The sequence below is a fragment of the Arachis hypogaea genome, chromosome 3 (genome assembly GCF_003086295.3).
Source record: "Arachis hypogaea cultivar Tifrunner chromosome 3, arahy.Tifrunner.gnm2.J5K5, whole genome shotgun sequence".
NCBI classification, from domain to species: Eukaryota; Viridiplantae; Streptophyta; class Magnoliopsida; order Fabales; family Fabaceae; genus Arachis; species Arachis hypogaea.
In genome coordinates this window covers 54802634-54815987 of record NC_092038.1, presented here as the reverse complement: position 1 = coordinate 54815987, position 13354 = coordinate 54802634, and the positions used below count along the sequence as shown (strand labels likewise).

The 13354-nt window shown below is 39.9% G+C and overlaps 1 protein-coding gene across 1 annotated transcript; it reads right to left on the bottom strand.

The window, feature by feature from the left end:
• Nucleotides 1-351: 351 nt before the first annotated feature.
• On the bottom strand, nt 352-1775 carry LOC112790608 (E3 ubiquitin-protein ligase ATL4). Its single transcript, XM_025833091.3, has one exon. It carries the CDS (start codon nt 1588-1590, stop codon nt 511-513), a length of 1080 nt encoding a protein of 359 aa, XP_025688876.1. The 5' UTR covers nt 1591-1775; the 3' UTR covers nt 352-510.
• Nucleotides 1776-13354: the final 11579 nt, after the last annotated feature.

Sequence of the window (13354 nt, the reverse complement as noted above, 5' to 3'; positions counted from 1 at the left end):
GTTGCATCGAATAAGTAGTAGTGTGACATTTAATTTCACCATTTAAAATTCTAGAAATTAAAACCCTCTATAACTGTTTCTCCTCTTTGAACTGCAATGGGATACAATTTTTTAATTATGTTGAATATACATTAAAAATTAAGAATTAGTGACTAATATAAAATATATATTAAAATATAAAATATATATTAAAAATAAAATTAAACAACACATGTATAACAATATATATTCTAGAAATTAAACAATAGTGTTTTTGAAAACTTTTTTACAAGGGGCTGGTAATCAATAGTATACGAGTCCATTCCACAGTCATGAGTAGTGGAATAACAAACAGAATAAAAGGTATTGGAATTTCACCGAATTTGGACATTAACTTTGATCAACTAAAATGTTTTCTTCTACTCCTAAGAATATCTCTATATGACTGGAAAAAGTAAAAGAAGAATACCTTCTAAGATCAATGTGAAAAGCTAAAATCATCCCCGATAATTGCCATTATCTACATATATATTATGCCATTGAAAGCCATCGAAAGACTTCGCTGATTTCTTCCCCAAAACGGTTGGCTTCCCTTTCATCATCACCAATTGCAACGACGTCGTTTCGCCTGCTACTCCCAGTGAAGAACCTTCCGGAGCTTCGAAAAGACGCCGTTGGCGTTAACGAAGCTGAAACCAAATCATAATAATCCTTCCAGCTCCATCTGCTGCCTACCTCGCTAGCCAAGCTCGGTGCCGATGATTCCACCGGCTCAGCATCATCTTTCTCGCCGGAATCGGTTCTCCGGCGAGCCTGGCTGTAAGAAATCTCAGCGTCCTCGTCAACGAGGTAATCGAACTCGCCAACCGAATATGTTCTCATGCGCGATTCTTCGGCGGCGGATGACGTGGTTCCACGGAGACTGATGCTACCTATCTCGAGGCGGAAGCTTTCGCCGACGGCAGATGACGATGACCGGAGAATCTTCCCGACGTCGGATTCCGAAGAAAACACTGCGGATCGGCAGAGCGGACAGGTGAGATTCGTTCGGAGCCAGACGTCAATGCATTCAGCATGGAACGCGTGGCAGCAGAGAGGAAGGAGACGAAGAAGGTCGCGTTGCTCGAATCTGGAGAGGCAAACGGCGCAGTCTCCTCCACCACCATCTACGACGGAGGAAGAGCGGCGTGTAACAGAAGAGAACGTAAACAGCGGGAGGGAGTCAACAGTGGAAGGCGCAGCGATCTCTGGTGATACTCGGCTGCGAGCACCGGAGGGGAAGACCGCAGATGATGTGCGTACGCTAATTTGATGAGCTTGACGGCGGAAGTAACGGCTGAGGTCACGGAGGAGGAAGTAGAGAGCGAAGAAGACGGTAACCGCAATGGCGATGACCGTTACCGTTATGAGAAAGGCACGGCTGTGATGCTGCGAGTGAGTGTGTTTAGTTGGAGTGGCACTAGTGACGTATCCAACAACGGTTAGAGGCATGGAAGGAAGAACAGTGTCAGAAGCCATAGTTGCTCTTATTTGGTTGCTACGGACTACGAATGTGAGTTTTTCTCTTCTCCCAGGAAAAAGAGTGATAAAGGGAAATAATGTTGGTGCCATGTAGGATGATGTTGCTTTTTTTTTTTTACGAGTTTGAGGAAGAGGAGACGAAGGGAGAGAGAAAGGATTGGCACGTGAGAAGCACGTGTTGTTGCTTGCTTGTTGGAGTTAGTAGAGAGAAAGAGAAAGCGGAGGGGGTGTTGTGGTATTGTTGTGCGTTGGGATGGTAAAGTTGGTGATGGCATTTTGGGTTGGGAACGAGGTTGAACAAGAGAAGTAACAGGTGGGCAGGTTGTTATAGGAGGTCTACGACCTTGTCGTTTTCATAGAATACGGCCATTCCACGTTCCAAATTTCTTGTTGGCCAATGTTCCGTCCTTTTTCATAAGTTGCCTAGAGTATGTTTGGAAAAGCTAAATAAGTAAAATATATTTCAATAAATAATTATTATTTTTAAGACAATTGATTACTTGAATAGTTTAGCTAACAAATAACAATAGTTTTAAAATTATTTATTGTGTTTGAAATGTTAAAGAAAAAGTTATTTTTAAATATTTATAATTACAAATTGATATAAAATTAACTAACAATAAATTTTTAAATAAAATTTAAATTTACAGTGAATGAATTAACTGTCGATCAATTAGATTGAGAGATATTGTAAAAATTATAAAAATATTTTAAATTATAAGTCATTATAAAATTAAAAAATATTTGTAAAATTCTAACATGATTAATTTTGTTTATAATTTTCAAAATATTTTTGCTTATGAACTATTTTTTAGTTTAGAATTATTAGCTTTGATTGTAAATTTTTAATCTATTTTTAATTTTTTATTCAAATATGATTATTTTATCGATAAATAACTTTATATAAAAACTATCCTTTTTTTTCTGATGTTCCAAACATGCTCTTGGTCTCCTAAACAGCAATTTACATTTTTCTTTTCGGATTCTATTATGATAACTACAAGTCTACAACCAACATCTACATTCCCAATTGGAAAATGTTAAATATACAAAAAATAGGAGAATGAGCTCATTATCTAAATAAATATGAATAAAATATTAATTCTTAAAATACGCATATGTAGAAAGATTTTTTAAATATAGGCTTCTGTTATTATTTCTCTTCAAGCATCTATGAAATGAGTTTTAATCCCATTTCACGTTAAGCGCGCGTGAATTGGACCAAAGTCCATCCCGGCGCATGTAAAATGAACGAGTTCGTCGTCCCTAATACAAACGAAATTGCCATTTTGGCTTAGCTAGAATTGCGTAACAATTCTGGTATCATATATATACGCAAACAATTACAAGTCTTCTAATTTCATTAAGGAGAACAAGAGCACACAGTAGGGAGAATAAAATAGGGTGATTTCTTTTAAATCCATGTTAATTTTGTAGGTAAATTTCTCTTGCATATGTGTCATTATCTCAGTCATTGATTAAAAAAATTTTCAACCTTTCATTAATTCATTCAATAAATGTGTTCACATTATATTGTATTTTATAGTATTTATATTATACCACATAATGTATTTCTCAAATACTATTTGAATGTCTACAGCTTCTTCTTCTACCTCTCAAAATACAGTTCGAAGAAACTGCTTCTTCAACCCTTGTGTCCACTGCTCCTTCTTCTCTACCCTTCCTGTAGGTGATAGGTGTGACTTCTCCGGCGACCCACTCGAAAAACCTTTCCCTAATATCCCTGTAATGTTCACTACTTCTTCTTCTACTACCTCACTACTTCTTCTACCCTTCCTATAGGTGATGGGTTTGATTTTTCCGACGACACACTCGCAAAACCTTCCCCAATACCCCTGTAATGTCAAAAGCTTCCTCTTCTACCTCACTGCTCCTCCAAGCGTTCCTATAGGTGAAGCGTTTGATTTTTCTGGCAACACACTCGCAAAACCTTTTCCCAAATACCGCTTTAATGTTCACAGCCTGTTCTTCTACCTCATTCCTCTTTCAGTGACAGATTTTTTCGAACCTCGTTGAAGACCCTGCCTACTGCTTCTTCGTATAGGGTTACGCGGGTGTCTTTTTCTGTCACTCACATGCAGAGTAAAGTATTTCCGAAACCGTCGAAGAACGTAACTCATCCCCTTGCCGAGAATGATTCCGGTGACCCACGTGGAAAACCCTCTCGAAAAATCATTGTAAGGCCAACTGCTTCTTCTTCTAGCTAATTTGTTTGTTTTTGTTGTCGATTTTCACAACCAATTTTGTGTGATTTGTTCTGTTATTCACTTTCTTTAATCACCTTTGATCAAAGTAAATTGTTTCAATTTTGAATGTAATAGTTGATAATAGTTGTTCATGGTGGTGTTTAATGTTAATCAGATTGATGGGTAGTGATGCATGCTCCTTAAACACGAGACGAGGCAGAGGAGAAGCTGGCGGACAACAGGAACTGATAGCTGGATATGCAAGTTCAAGTTCGCTGCAACTTGGGGATGTAAAAGATGGTGTGGCCTCAAAATGCTTCTGCGAAAAATATGCCATCTGTTACAATGTCGAATACAGACACCAACCGGAATAGGCTATTTTTTGGATGCCCGTTGTTAAAGGTAAGCACGCAATTCTTCATGTATGATCACTAAGTTTATGCTAAAATTGGGTAAATTTTGGATTTTTTGGAATGGAGGTTTAGAATATAGATTTGGGTTATTTTCCCTAGCTCAAGTTGTTGTGGATGTGATTTTGAATTGTTTGGAATGGCATGCCTATCGGTTATGAAAATGATTTGATTTTGTAAGCGATTTGCTGTTAAATTGGGTTGATATTGTATATGATTTGATATTGGTGCTAGTTAATTTTGAAGAATGACTGAGAACTGGAAAAAAGTTGATTTATTAAAAATAGATGTACCTAGATTAAAAATGTTGATTGTGACATGAATTGACATGGAACCTGATCTGATATAAAAAATGGCTTTAAAATTTGGAAGGATTTTTAATATTTAGGCTTTAGGGATTAATTACAGTCACACATGTGGATTAGATTGAATTGGAGTGTTTTGTACCACCATACATTCATTATGTTCTATTTGATTTAGGTGACAGAAGCACATTGCAAATTCTTTCTCTGGGTTGATGACCACTGGTGCACGAAATTGCAATCACACTTTTGCAATTCCGCACAACTAACCAGCAAGTGCACTGGGTCGTCCAAGTAATACCTTACGTGAGTAAGGGTCGATCCCACGGAGATTGTCGGCTTGAAGCAAGCTATGGTTATCTTGTAACTCTTAGTCAGGATATCAATAATTATCAGGGTTGATTGTAAAAAGTAAAAGAACATGAAATAAATACTTGTTTTGCAGTAATGGAGAACAGGTTGAGGTTTTGGAGATGCTCTATCTTCTGAATCTTTGCTTTCCTACTGTCTTCTTCTTCAAGCACGCAAGGCTCCTTCCATGGCAAGCTGTATGTAGGGTTTCACCGTTGTCAATGGCTACCTCCCATCCTCTCAGTGAAAATGTTCAACGCGCTCTGTCACAGCACGGCTAATCATCTGTCGGTTCTCAATCAGGTTGGAATAGAATCCAGTGATTCTTTTGCGTCTGTCACTAACGCCCAGCCTTCAGGAGTTTGAAGCTCGTCACAGTCATTCAATCATTGAATCCTACTCAGAATACCACAGACATGGTTTAGACCTTCCGGATTCTCTTGAATGCCGCCATCAATTCTAGCTTATACCACGAAGATTCTGATTAAGGAATCCAAGAGATATCTACTCAATCTAAGGTAGAATGGAGGTGGTTGTCAGGCACACGTTCATAATTGAGAAAGATGATGAGTGTCACGGATCATCACATTCATCAGGTTTAAGAACAAGTGATATCTTAGAATGGAAGCAAGCATGATTGAATGAAAAACAGTAGTAATTGCATTAATCCATCAAGACACAGCAGAGCTCCTCACCCCCAACCATGGGGTTTAGAGACTCATGTTGTAGAAGATACAATGAGAAACATGTAAAGTGTCATGAGGTACAGATACAATGTCAAAATATCCTATTAATAGTGAACTAGTAACCTAGGGTATACAGAAATGAGTAAATGACGTAAAAATCCACTTCTGGGTCCACTTAGTGTGTGCTTGGGCTGAGCATTGAAGCTTTCATGTGTAGAGACTTTTTCTGGAGTTAAACGCCAGCTTTTATGCCAGTTTGGGCGTTTAACTCCAATTTTTATGCCAGTTCCAGCGTTAAACGCTGGGAATTCTGAAGCTGATTTGCAACGCCGGTTTGGGCCATCAAATCTCGGGCAAAGTATGAACTATTATACATTGCTGGAAAGCCCAGGATGTCTACTTTCCAACGTCATTGAGAGCGAGCCAATTGGGCTTCTGTAGCTCCATAAAATCCACTTCGAGTGCAGGGAGGTCAGAATCCAACAGCATCTGCAGTCCTTTTCAGTCTCTGAATCAGATTTTTGCTCAGGACCCTTAATTTCAGCCAGAAAATACCTGAAATCACAGAAAAACACACAAACTCATAGTAAAGTCCAGAAAAGTGAATTTTAACTAAAAACTAATAAAAATATAATAAAAACTAATTAAAACATAGTAAAACATACTAAAAACAATGTCAAAAAGCGTATAAATTATCCGCTCATCACAACACCAAACTTAAATTATTGCTTGTCCCCAAGCAACTGAAAATCAAAATAGGATAAAAAGAAGAGAATATACTATAGACTCCAAAATATCAAGGAAACTTAGCTCCAATTAGATGAGCGGGACTAGTAGCTTTTTGCTTCCGAACAGTTTTGGCATCTCACTTTATCCTTTGAAGTTCAGAATGATTGGCATCTATAGGAACTCAGAACTCAGATAATGTTATTGATTCTCCTAGTTAAGTATAATGATTCTTGAACATATCTATTTTATGAGTCTTGGCTGTGGCCCAAAGCACTCTGTCTTCCAGTATTACCACCGGATACATACATGCCACAGACACATACTTGGGTGAACCTTTTCAGATTGTGACTCAGCTTTGCTAGAGTCCCCAATTAGAGGTGTCCAGGGTTCTTAAGCACACTCTTTTTGCCTTGGATCACAACTTTATTTCTTTCTTTTTCTTCTATCTCTTTTTTTTCGTTTTTTTTTTGAATCACTGCTTTTTCTTGCTTCAAGAATCAATTTGATGATTTTTCAGATCCACAATAACAGTTCTCTTTTTCCTCATTCTTTCAAGAGCCAACAATTTTAACATTCTTAAAACAACAAATTCAAAAGACATATGCACTGTTCAAGCATTCATTCAGAAAACAAAAAGTATTGTCACCACATCAAACTAATTCAACTAGTTTCAAAGATAAATTCGAAATCCTGTACTTCTTGTTCTTTTGTGATTAAAGCACTTTTCGTTTAAGAGAGGTGATGGATTCATAGGACATTCATAGCTTTAAGACATGAACTTTAATTTTTTATTAATCATGAATTAAGAACAATACTCAAAAATAGATATAAGATGAGACTAGTAAGAATAGAAAACAAAAATTTAAATAGGCTCCTAATGATAATGGTTATCACAGAGTTAGGACTCAACAACCTTGATTTTGAGAAGTGGATGCTCCCTCAAATTGAGGGGAGAACTTTTGGCGTTTCAACTCTTGAAGATCACGCCCTTGCTTCTCTTGTTCCTTCAGCAATTTGCAGAGCATGCAGTTCTGATTCTGCTGTTCTTCCTTAAGTTGCTCCATAGTTTCTTGCAACTTGGTGATAGATGCTTCTAGGCTGGCCCAGTAGTCAATTTCAGGAAATTCAGGGAGGAACTCCTGCGCCCTCTTTTTGATAGAGTTGTCTTGCATTTGTCCTTCCATTGACTTCTTGGTGATTGGATGTTCAATGGGTATGAATTCATCTACTCCCATCTTTACCCCAGCCTCTTTACAGAGCAAGGAGATCAAGCTTGGGTAAGCCAGTTTGGCTTCAGTGGAATTCTTATTTGCAATTGTGTAGATCTCACAAGCAATCAGATGATGAACCTCCACTTCTTTTCCAAGCATAATGCAATGAATCATCACTGCTCTCTTGATAGTGACCTCAAAACGGTTGCTAGTGGGTAATATGGAACGCCCAATAAAGTCTAGCCAACCTCTTGCAATTGGTTTGAGGTCTCCCCTCTTGAGTTGGTTTGGGACACCTTTTGAATTGGTTATCCACTTAGTTCCAGGGAGGCATATGTCCTCTAGAACTTGATCAAACCCTTTATCTGCTCTCACCATTCTCCTATTGAAGGATTCAGGATCATCTTGCAGTTGAGGCAATTTGAAGATCTCTCTTATTTTGTCCAGATGGAAGTAGATAACTTTCCCTCTAACCATGGTTCTGTAAGTATGGAAAGCAGTTCCAGTCATTCTCTGCTTATCTGTCAGCTATAGATTTGAGTAGAATTCCTGAACCATATTTCTTCCAACCTTTATCTCAGGATTGGTTAGAACTTCCCATCCTCTGTTTCGAATTTGCTCTTGGATCCCCGGATATTCATCTTCTTTCAGATCGAATTTGACTTCCGGGATCACTGACCTCAGACCCATTATTTTGTGATAATAGTCTTCATGTTCTTTGGTTAAGAACTTCTCTTGATTCCAAAGATTCTTTGGATTATTCTCTTTCTTTCCTCTTAAATTGGTTTGTTTTCCCTTAGGAGCCATGATTTTGATGAATCTTGGCTTAGTGATCACGGAAAAGCACACCAAACTCAGAGGTTTGCTTGTCCTCAAGCAAAAGAAAGAAAAGAGGAGAGAGAGGAGGAGAGCAAATTCAAATGGTGTGGGGAAATAGGGTGGCCGAACGTGTATTTATAAGGGAGGGGGGAGAGATTTCGAAAGTTTTGAAGGAGATTTGAGAAGATATGGAGAGAATTTGAGAAAAATTTGAGTTTTTGAAGAAGATTTGGGATGGATTTGAGAGAGATTTGAAGATTGATTTCAATTTTTGAAAATTTGAAGGTGAATGATGAAAGTTTGAAATGTGTTTATGTAGAAAAGTATGGATCAAAAAAGAAAAGTTTGAAAAAAATTTAATCGGAAAGCAAAATCTCAGTCCCCCACCTTTCTGGCGTTAAACGCTCAGAATGGTATCCATTCTGGCGTTTAACACCCATTTGTTGGCCATTGTCGGCGTTTAACGCCCAGCCAGGTGCCCTGGCTGGCGTTAAATGCCAGAATTCCCTTTGTCACTGGGCGTTTTGCTAAACGCCCAGGATGCTGCACACTTGGCGTTAAACGCTCAGAATGGTGCCCATTCTGGCGTTTAACGCCCAAAGTACCCCTTACTGGCATTTTTTCGCCAGTAAGCTCTTTTTCTCTGCTTTTTGCACTGAATCCTTCTGTAACTCTGTGAATGCCTTCATTTTTGATACTTGCCCTTGTAGAAACAAAACATATAACCTGCTAATGACTGGGTTGCCTCCCAGCAAGTGCTTCTTTATTGTCTTTAGCTGGACCTTCACTGAGGATTATTCCAGCCTCAGTTTTGAGCATTCCTGCTCAAAGTTGCTTTCAAGATAATGCTTGATCCTCTGTCCATTAACAATGAACTTCTTGTCAGAATCAGTATCCTGAAACTTAACATATCCATACGGTGATACTCCTGTAATCACATACGGACCCCTCCAGCGGGATTTAAGTTTTCCTGGGAACAATCTGAGCCTAGAGTTGAAGAGCAGAACTTTTTGTCCTGGCTCAAAGACTCTGGATGACAACTTCTTGTCATGCCACTTCTTTGCCTTTTCCTTATAAATCTTAGCATTTTCAAAGGCACTGAGTCTAAATTCATCTAGCTCATTTAGCTGGAGCAATCTTTTTTCACCAGCTAACTTAGCATCCAGGTTTAGGAATCTGGTTGCCCAGTAGGCTTTATGTTCCAGTTCCACGGGCAGATGACAGGCCTTGCCATACACAAGTTGGTATGGTGAGGTTCCTATTGGAGTCTTGAATGCTGTTCTGTATGCCCACAGAGCATCATCCAAGCTCCTTGCCCAATCCTTCCTTCGGGCTATTACAGTCCGTTCCAGGATTCTTTTTAGCTCTCTGTTAGAGACTTCAGCTTGCCCATTTGTCTGTGGATGATACGGGGTAGCCACTTTGTGGCTAATTCCATATCGGACCATAGTGGAGTAAAGCTGTTTATTGCAGAAATGAGTACCCCCATCACTGATTATGACTCTGGGAACACCAAATCTGTTGAAGATGTGTTTCTGGAGGAATTTCAGCACGGTTTTAGTATCATTAGTGGGTGTAGCAATTGCTTCTACCCATTTAGATACATAGTCCACTGCCACTAGAATGTAAGTGTTTGAGTATGATGGTGGGAATGGACCCATAAAGTCAATTCCCCATACATCAAACAACTCAATCTCTAAGATCCCTTGTTGAGGCATGGCGTATCCATGAGGTAAGTTACCAGCTCTTTGGCAGCTGTCACAGTTACGCACAAACTCTCGGGCATCTCTATAGAGAGTAGGCCAGTAGAAGCCACATTGGAGGACCTTAGTGGCTGTTCGCTCACTTCCAAAATGCCCCCCATACTGTGATCCATGGCAGTGCCATAGGATCCTTTGTGCTTCCTCTCTGGGTACACATCTACGGATCATTCCATCTGCACATCTCTTAAAGAGATATGGCTCATCCCATAGGTAGTACTTGGCATCTGAAATTAATTTCTTTCTTTGCACCCTGCTGTACTCCTGGGGTATGAACCTCACAGCTTTGTAATTTGCAATATCTGCAAACCATGAAGCTTCCTGAATGGCAAAGAGTTGCTCATCTGGGAAAGTCTCAGAAATCTCAGTAGAAGGGAGGGACGCCCCAGCTACTGGTTCTATTCGGGACAGATGATCAGCTACTTGGTTCTCTGTCCCTTTTCTGTCTCTTATTTCTATATCAAACTCTTGCAGAAGCAACACCCATCTTATAAGCCTGGGTTTTGAATCCTGCTTTGTGAGTAAGTACTTAAGAGCAGCATGGTCAGTGTACACAATCACCTTTGATCCCACTAGATAGGATCTAAACTTGTTAATGGCATAGACCACTGTAAGTAATTCTTTTTCTGTGGTTGTGTAATTCTTCTGTGCATCATTTAACACACGGCTGGCATAATAAATGACGTGCAGAAGCTTGTTATGCCTCTGTCCCAACACTGCACCAATGGCATGGTCACTGGCATCACACATTAGTTCAAATGGCAATGTCCAGTCTGGTGCAGAGATGACTGGTGATGTTACTAGCTTGGCTTTCAGGGTCTCAAATGCCTGCAGACACTGTGTGTCAAACACAAATGGTGTGTCAGCAGCTAGCAGGTTGCTCAAAGGTTTTGCAATTTTCGAAAAATCCTTTATAAACCTCCTGTAGAATCCTGCATGCCCCAGAAAGTTTCTAATTGCCTTAACATTGGCAGGTGGTGGTAATTTTTCAATTACCTCTACCTTTGCCTTATCCACCTCTATTCCCCTGCTTGAAATTTTGTGCCCAAGGACAATTCCCTCAGTCACCATAAAGTGACATTTTTCCCAGTTTAAAACCAGGTTAGTCTCTTGGCACCTTTTCAAGACAAGTGCTAGGTGGTTAAGACAGGAGCTGAATGAGTCTCCATATACTGAGAAGTCATCCATGAAGACTTCCAGGAATTTCTTCACCATATCAGAGAAGATGGATAGCATGCATCTCTGAAAGGTTGCAAGAGCATTACACAGACCAAAAGGCATTCTTCTGTAGGCAAACACGCCAGAAGGGCAAGTAAATGCTGTTTTTTCTTGGTCTTGAGGGTCTACTGCAATTTGGTTGTAACCTGAATAGCCATCCAAAAAGTAGTAATAATCATGACCAGCTAGTCTTTCTAGCATTTGGTCTATGAATGGTAAAGAAAAATGATCCTTTCTGGTGGCTGTATTGAGCCTTCTGTAGTCAATACACATACGCCACCCTGTGACTGTTCTTGTAGGAACCAGTTCATTTTTTTCATTATGAACCACTGTTATGCCTCCCTTTTTGGGGACAACTTGGACAGGACTCACCCAGGGGCTATCAGAAATAGGATAAATAATCCCAGCCTCTAGTAATTTAGTGACCTTAGTGCACGAAATTGTGAACAATACTTTTCACAACTCTCATAATCCCCGGTCATGAACCCCAAAAACTTGGTGTTCAATACCATGGCATTACACAACTTCGCACAACTAACCAGCAAGTGCACTGGGTCGTCCAAGTAATAAACCTTACGCGAGTAAGGGTCGATCCCACGGAGATTGTTAGTATGAAGCAAGCTATGGTCATCTTGTAAATCTTAGTCAGGCAAACTCAAATGGATATGGTGATGAACGCATAAAAACATAAAGATAGAGATAGAGATACTTATGTAATTCATTGGTAGGAACTTCAGATAAGCGCATGAAGATGCCTTCCCTTCCGTCTCTCTGCTTTCCTACTGTCTTCATCCAATCCTTCTTACTCCTTTCCATGGCAAGCTTATGCAAGGGTTTCACCGTTGTCAGTGGCTACCTCCCATCCTCTCAGTGAAAATGTTCCTATGCTCTGTCACAGCATGGCTAATCATCTGTCGGTTCTCGGTCAGGCCGGAATAGAATCCAGCGATTCTTTTGCATCTGTCACTAACGCCCCGCCTGCTAGGAGTTTGAAGCACGTCACAGTCATTCAATCATTGAATCCTACTCAGAATACCACAGACAAGGTTAGACCTTCCGGATTCTCTTGAATGCCGCCATCAGTTCTAGCCTATACCACGAAGACTCTGATCTCACGGAATGGTTGGCTCGGTTGTCAGGCGAGCACTCGGTTGTCAGGCGATCAACCATGCATCGTGCAATCAGGAATCCAAGAGATATTCACCCAATCAAAGGTAGAACGGAGGTGGTTGTCAGTCACACGTTCATAGGTGAGAATGATGATGAGTGTCACGGATCATCACATTCATCAAGTTGAAGAACAAGTGATATCTTAGAACAAGAACAAGCGGAATTGAATAGAAGAACAATAGTAATTGCATTAATACTCGAGGTACAGCAGAGCTCCACACCTTAATCTATGGTGTGTAGAAACTCCACCGTTGAAAATACATAAGAACAAGGTCTAGGCATGGCCGAATGGCCAGCCTCCCAATGATCTAAGAACTAGATGTCCAAAGATGATCTAGAGATCTAAAGTGATCAAAAGATGAAAAATACAATAGTAAAAGGTCCTACTTATAGAGAACTAGTAGCCTAGGGTTTACAGAGATGAGTAAATGACATAAAAATCCACTTCCGGGCCCACTTGGTGTGTGCTTGGGCTGAGCAATGAAGCATTTTCGTGTAGAGACTCTTCTTGGAGTTAAACGCCAGCTTTTATGCCAGTTTGGGCGTTTAACTCCCATTTTGGTGCCAGTTCCGGCGTTTAACGCTGGGAATTCTGAGGGTGACTTTGAACGCCGGTTTGGGCCATCAAATCTTGGGCAAAGTATGGACTATCATATATTGCTGGAAAGCCCAGGATGTCTACTTTCCAACGCCGTTGAGAGCGCGCCAATTGGGCTTCGGTAGCTCCAGAAAATCCACTTTGAGTGCAGGGAGGTCAGAATCCAACAGCATCTGCAGTCCTTTTCAGTCTCTGAATCAGATTTTTGCTCAGGTCCCTCAATTTCAGCCAGAAAGTACCTGAAATCACAGAAAAACACACAAACTCATAGTAAAGTCCAGAAAAGTGAATTTTAACTAAAAACTAATAAAAATATACTAAAAACTAACTAGATCATACTAAAAACATACTAAAAACAATGCCAAAAAGCGTACAAATTATCCGCTCATCACA

What these genes read in the sequence shown, in the direction of transcription:
- LOC112790608 (XM_025833091.3), bottom strand. Translation starts at nt 1,590, where the DNA reads ATGGCACCAACATTATTTCCCTTTATCACTCTTTTTCCTGGGAGAAGA.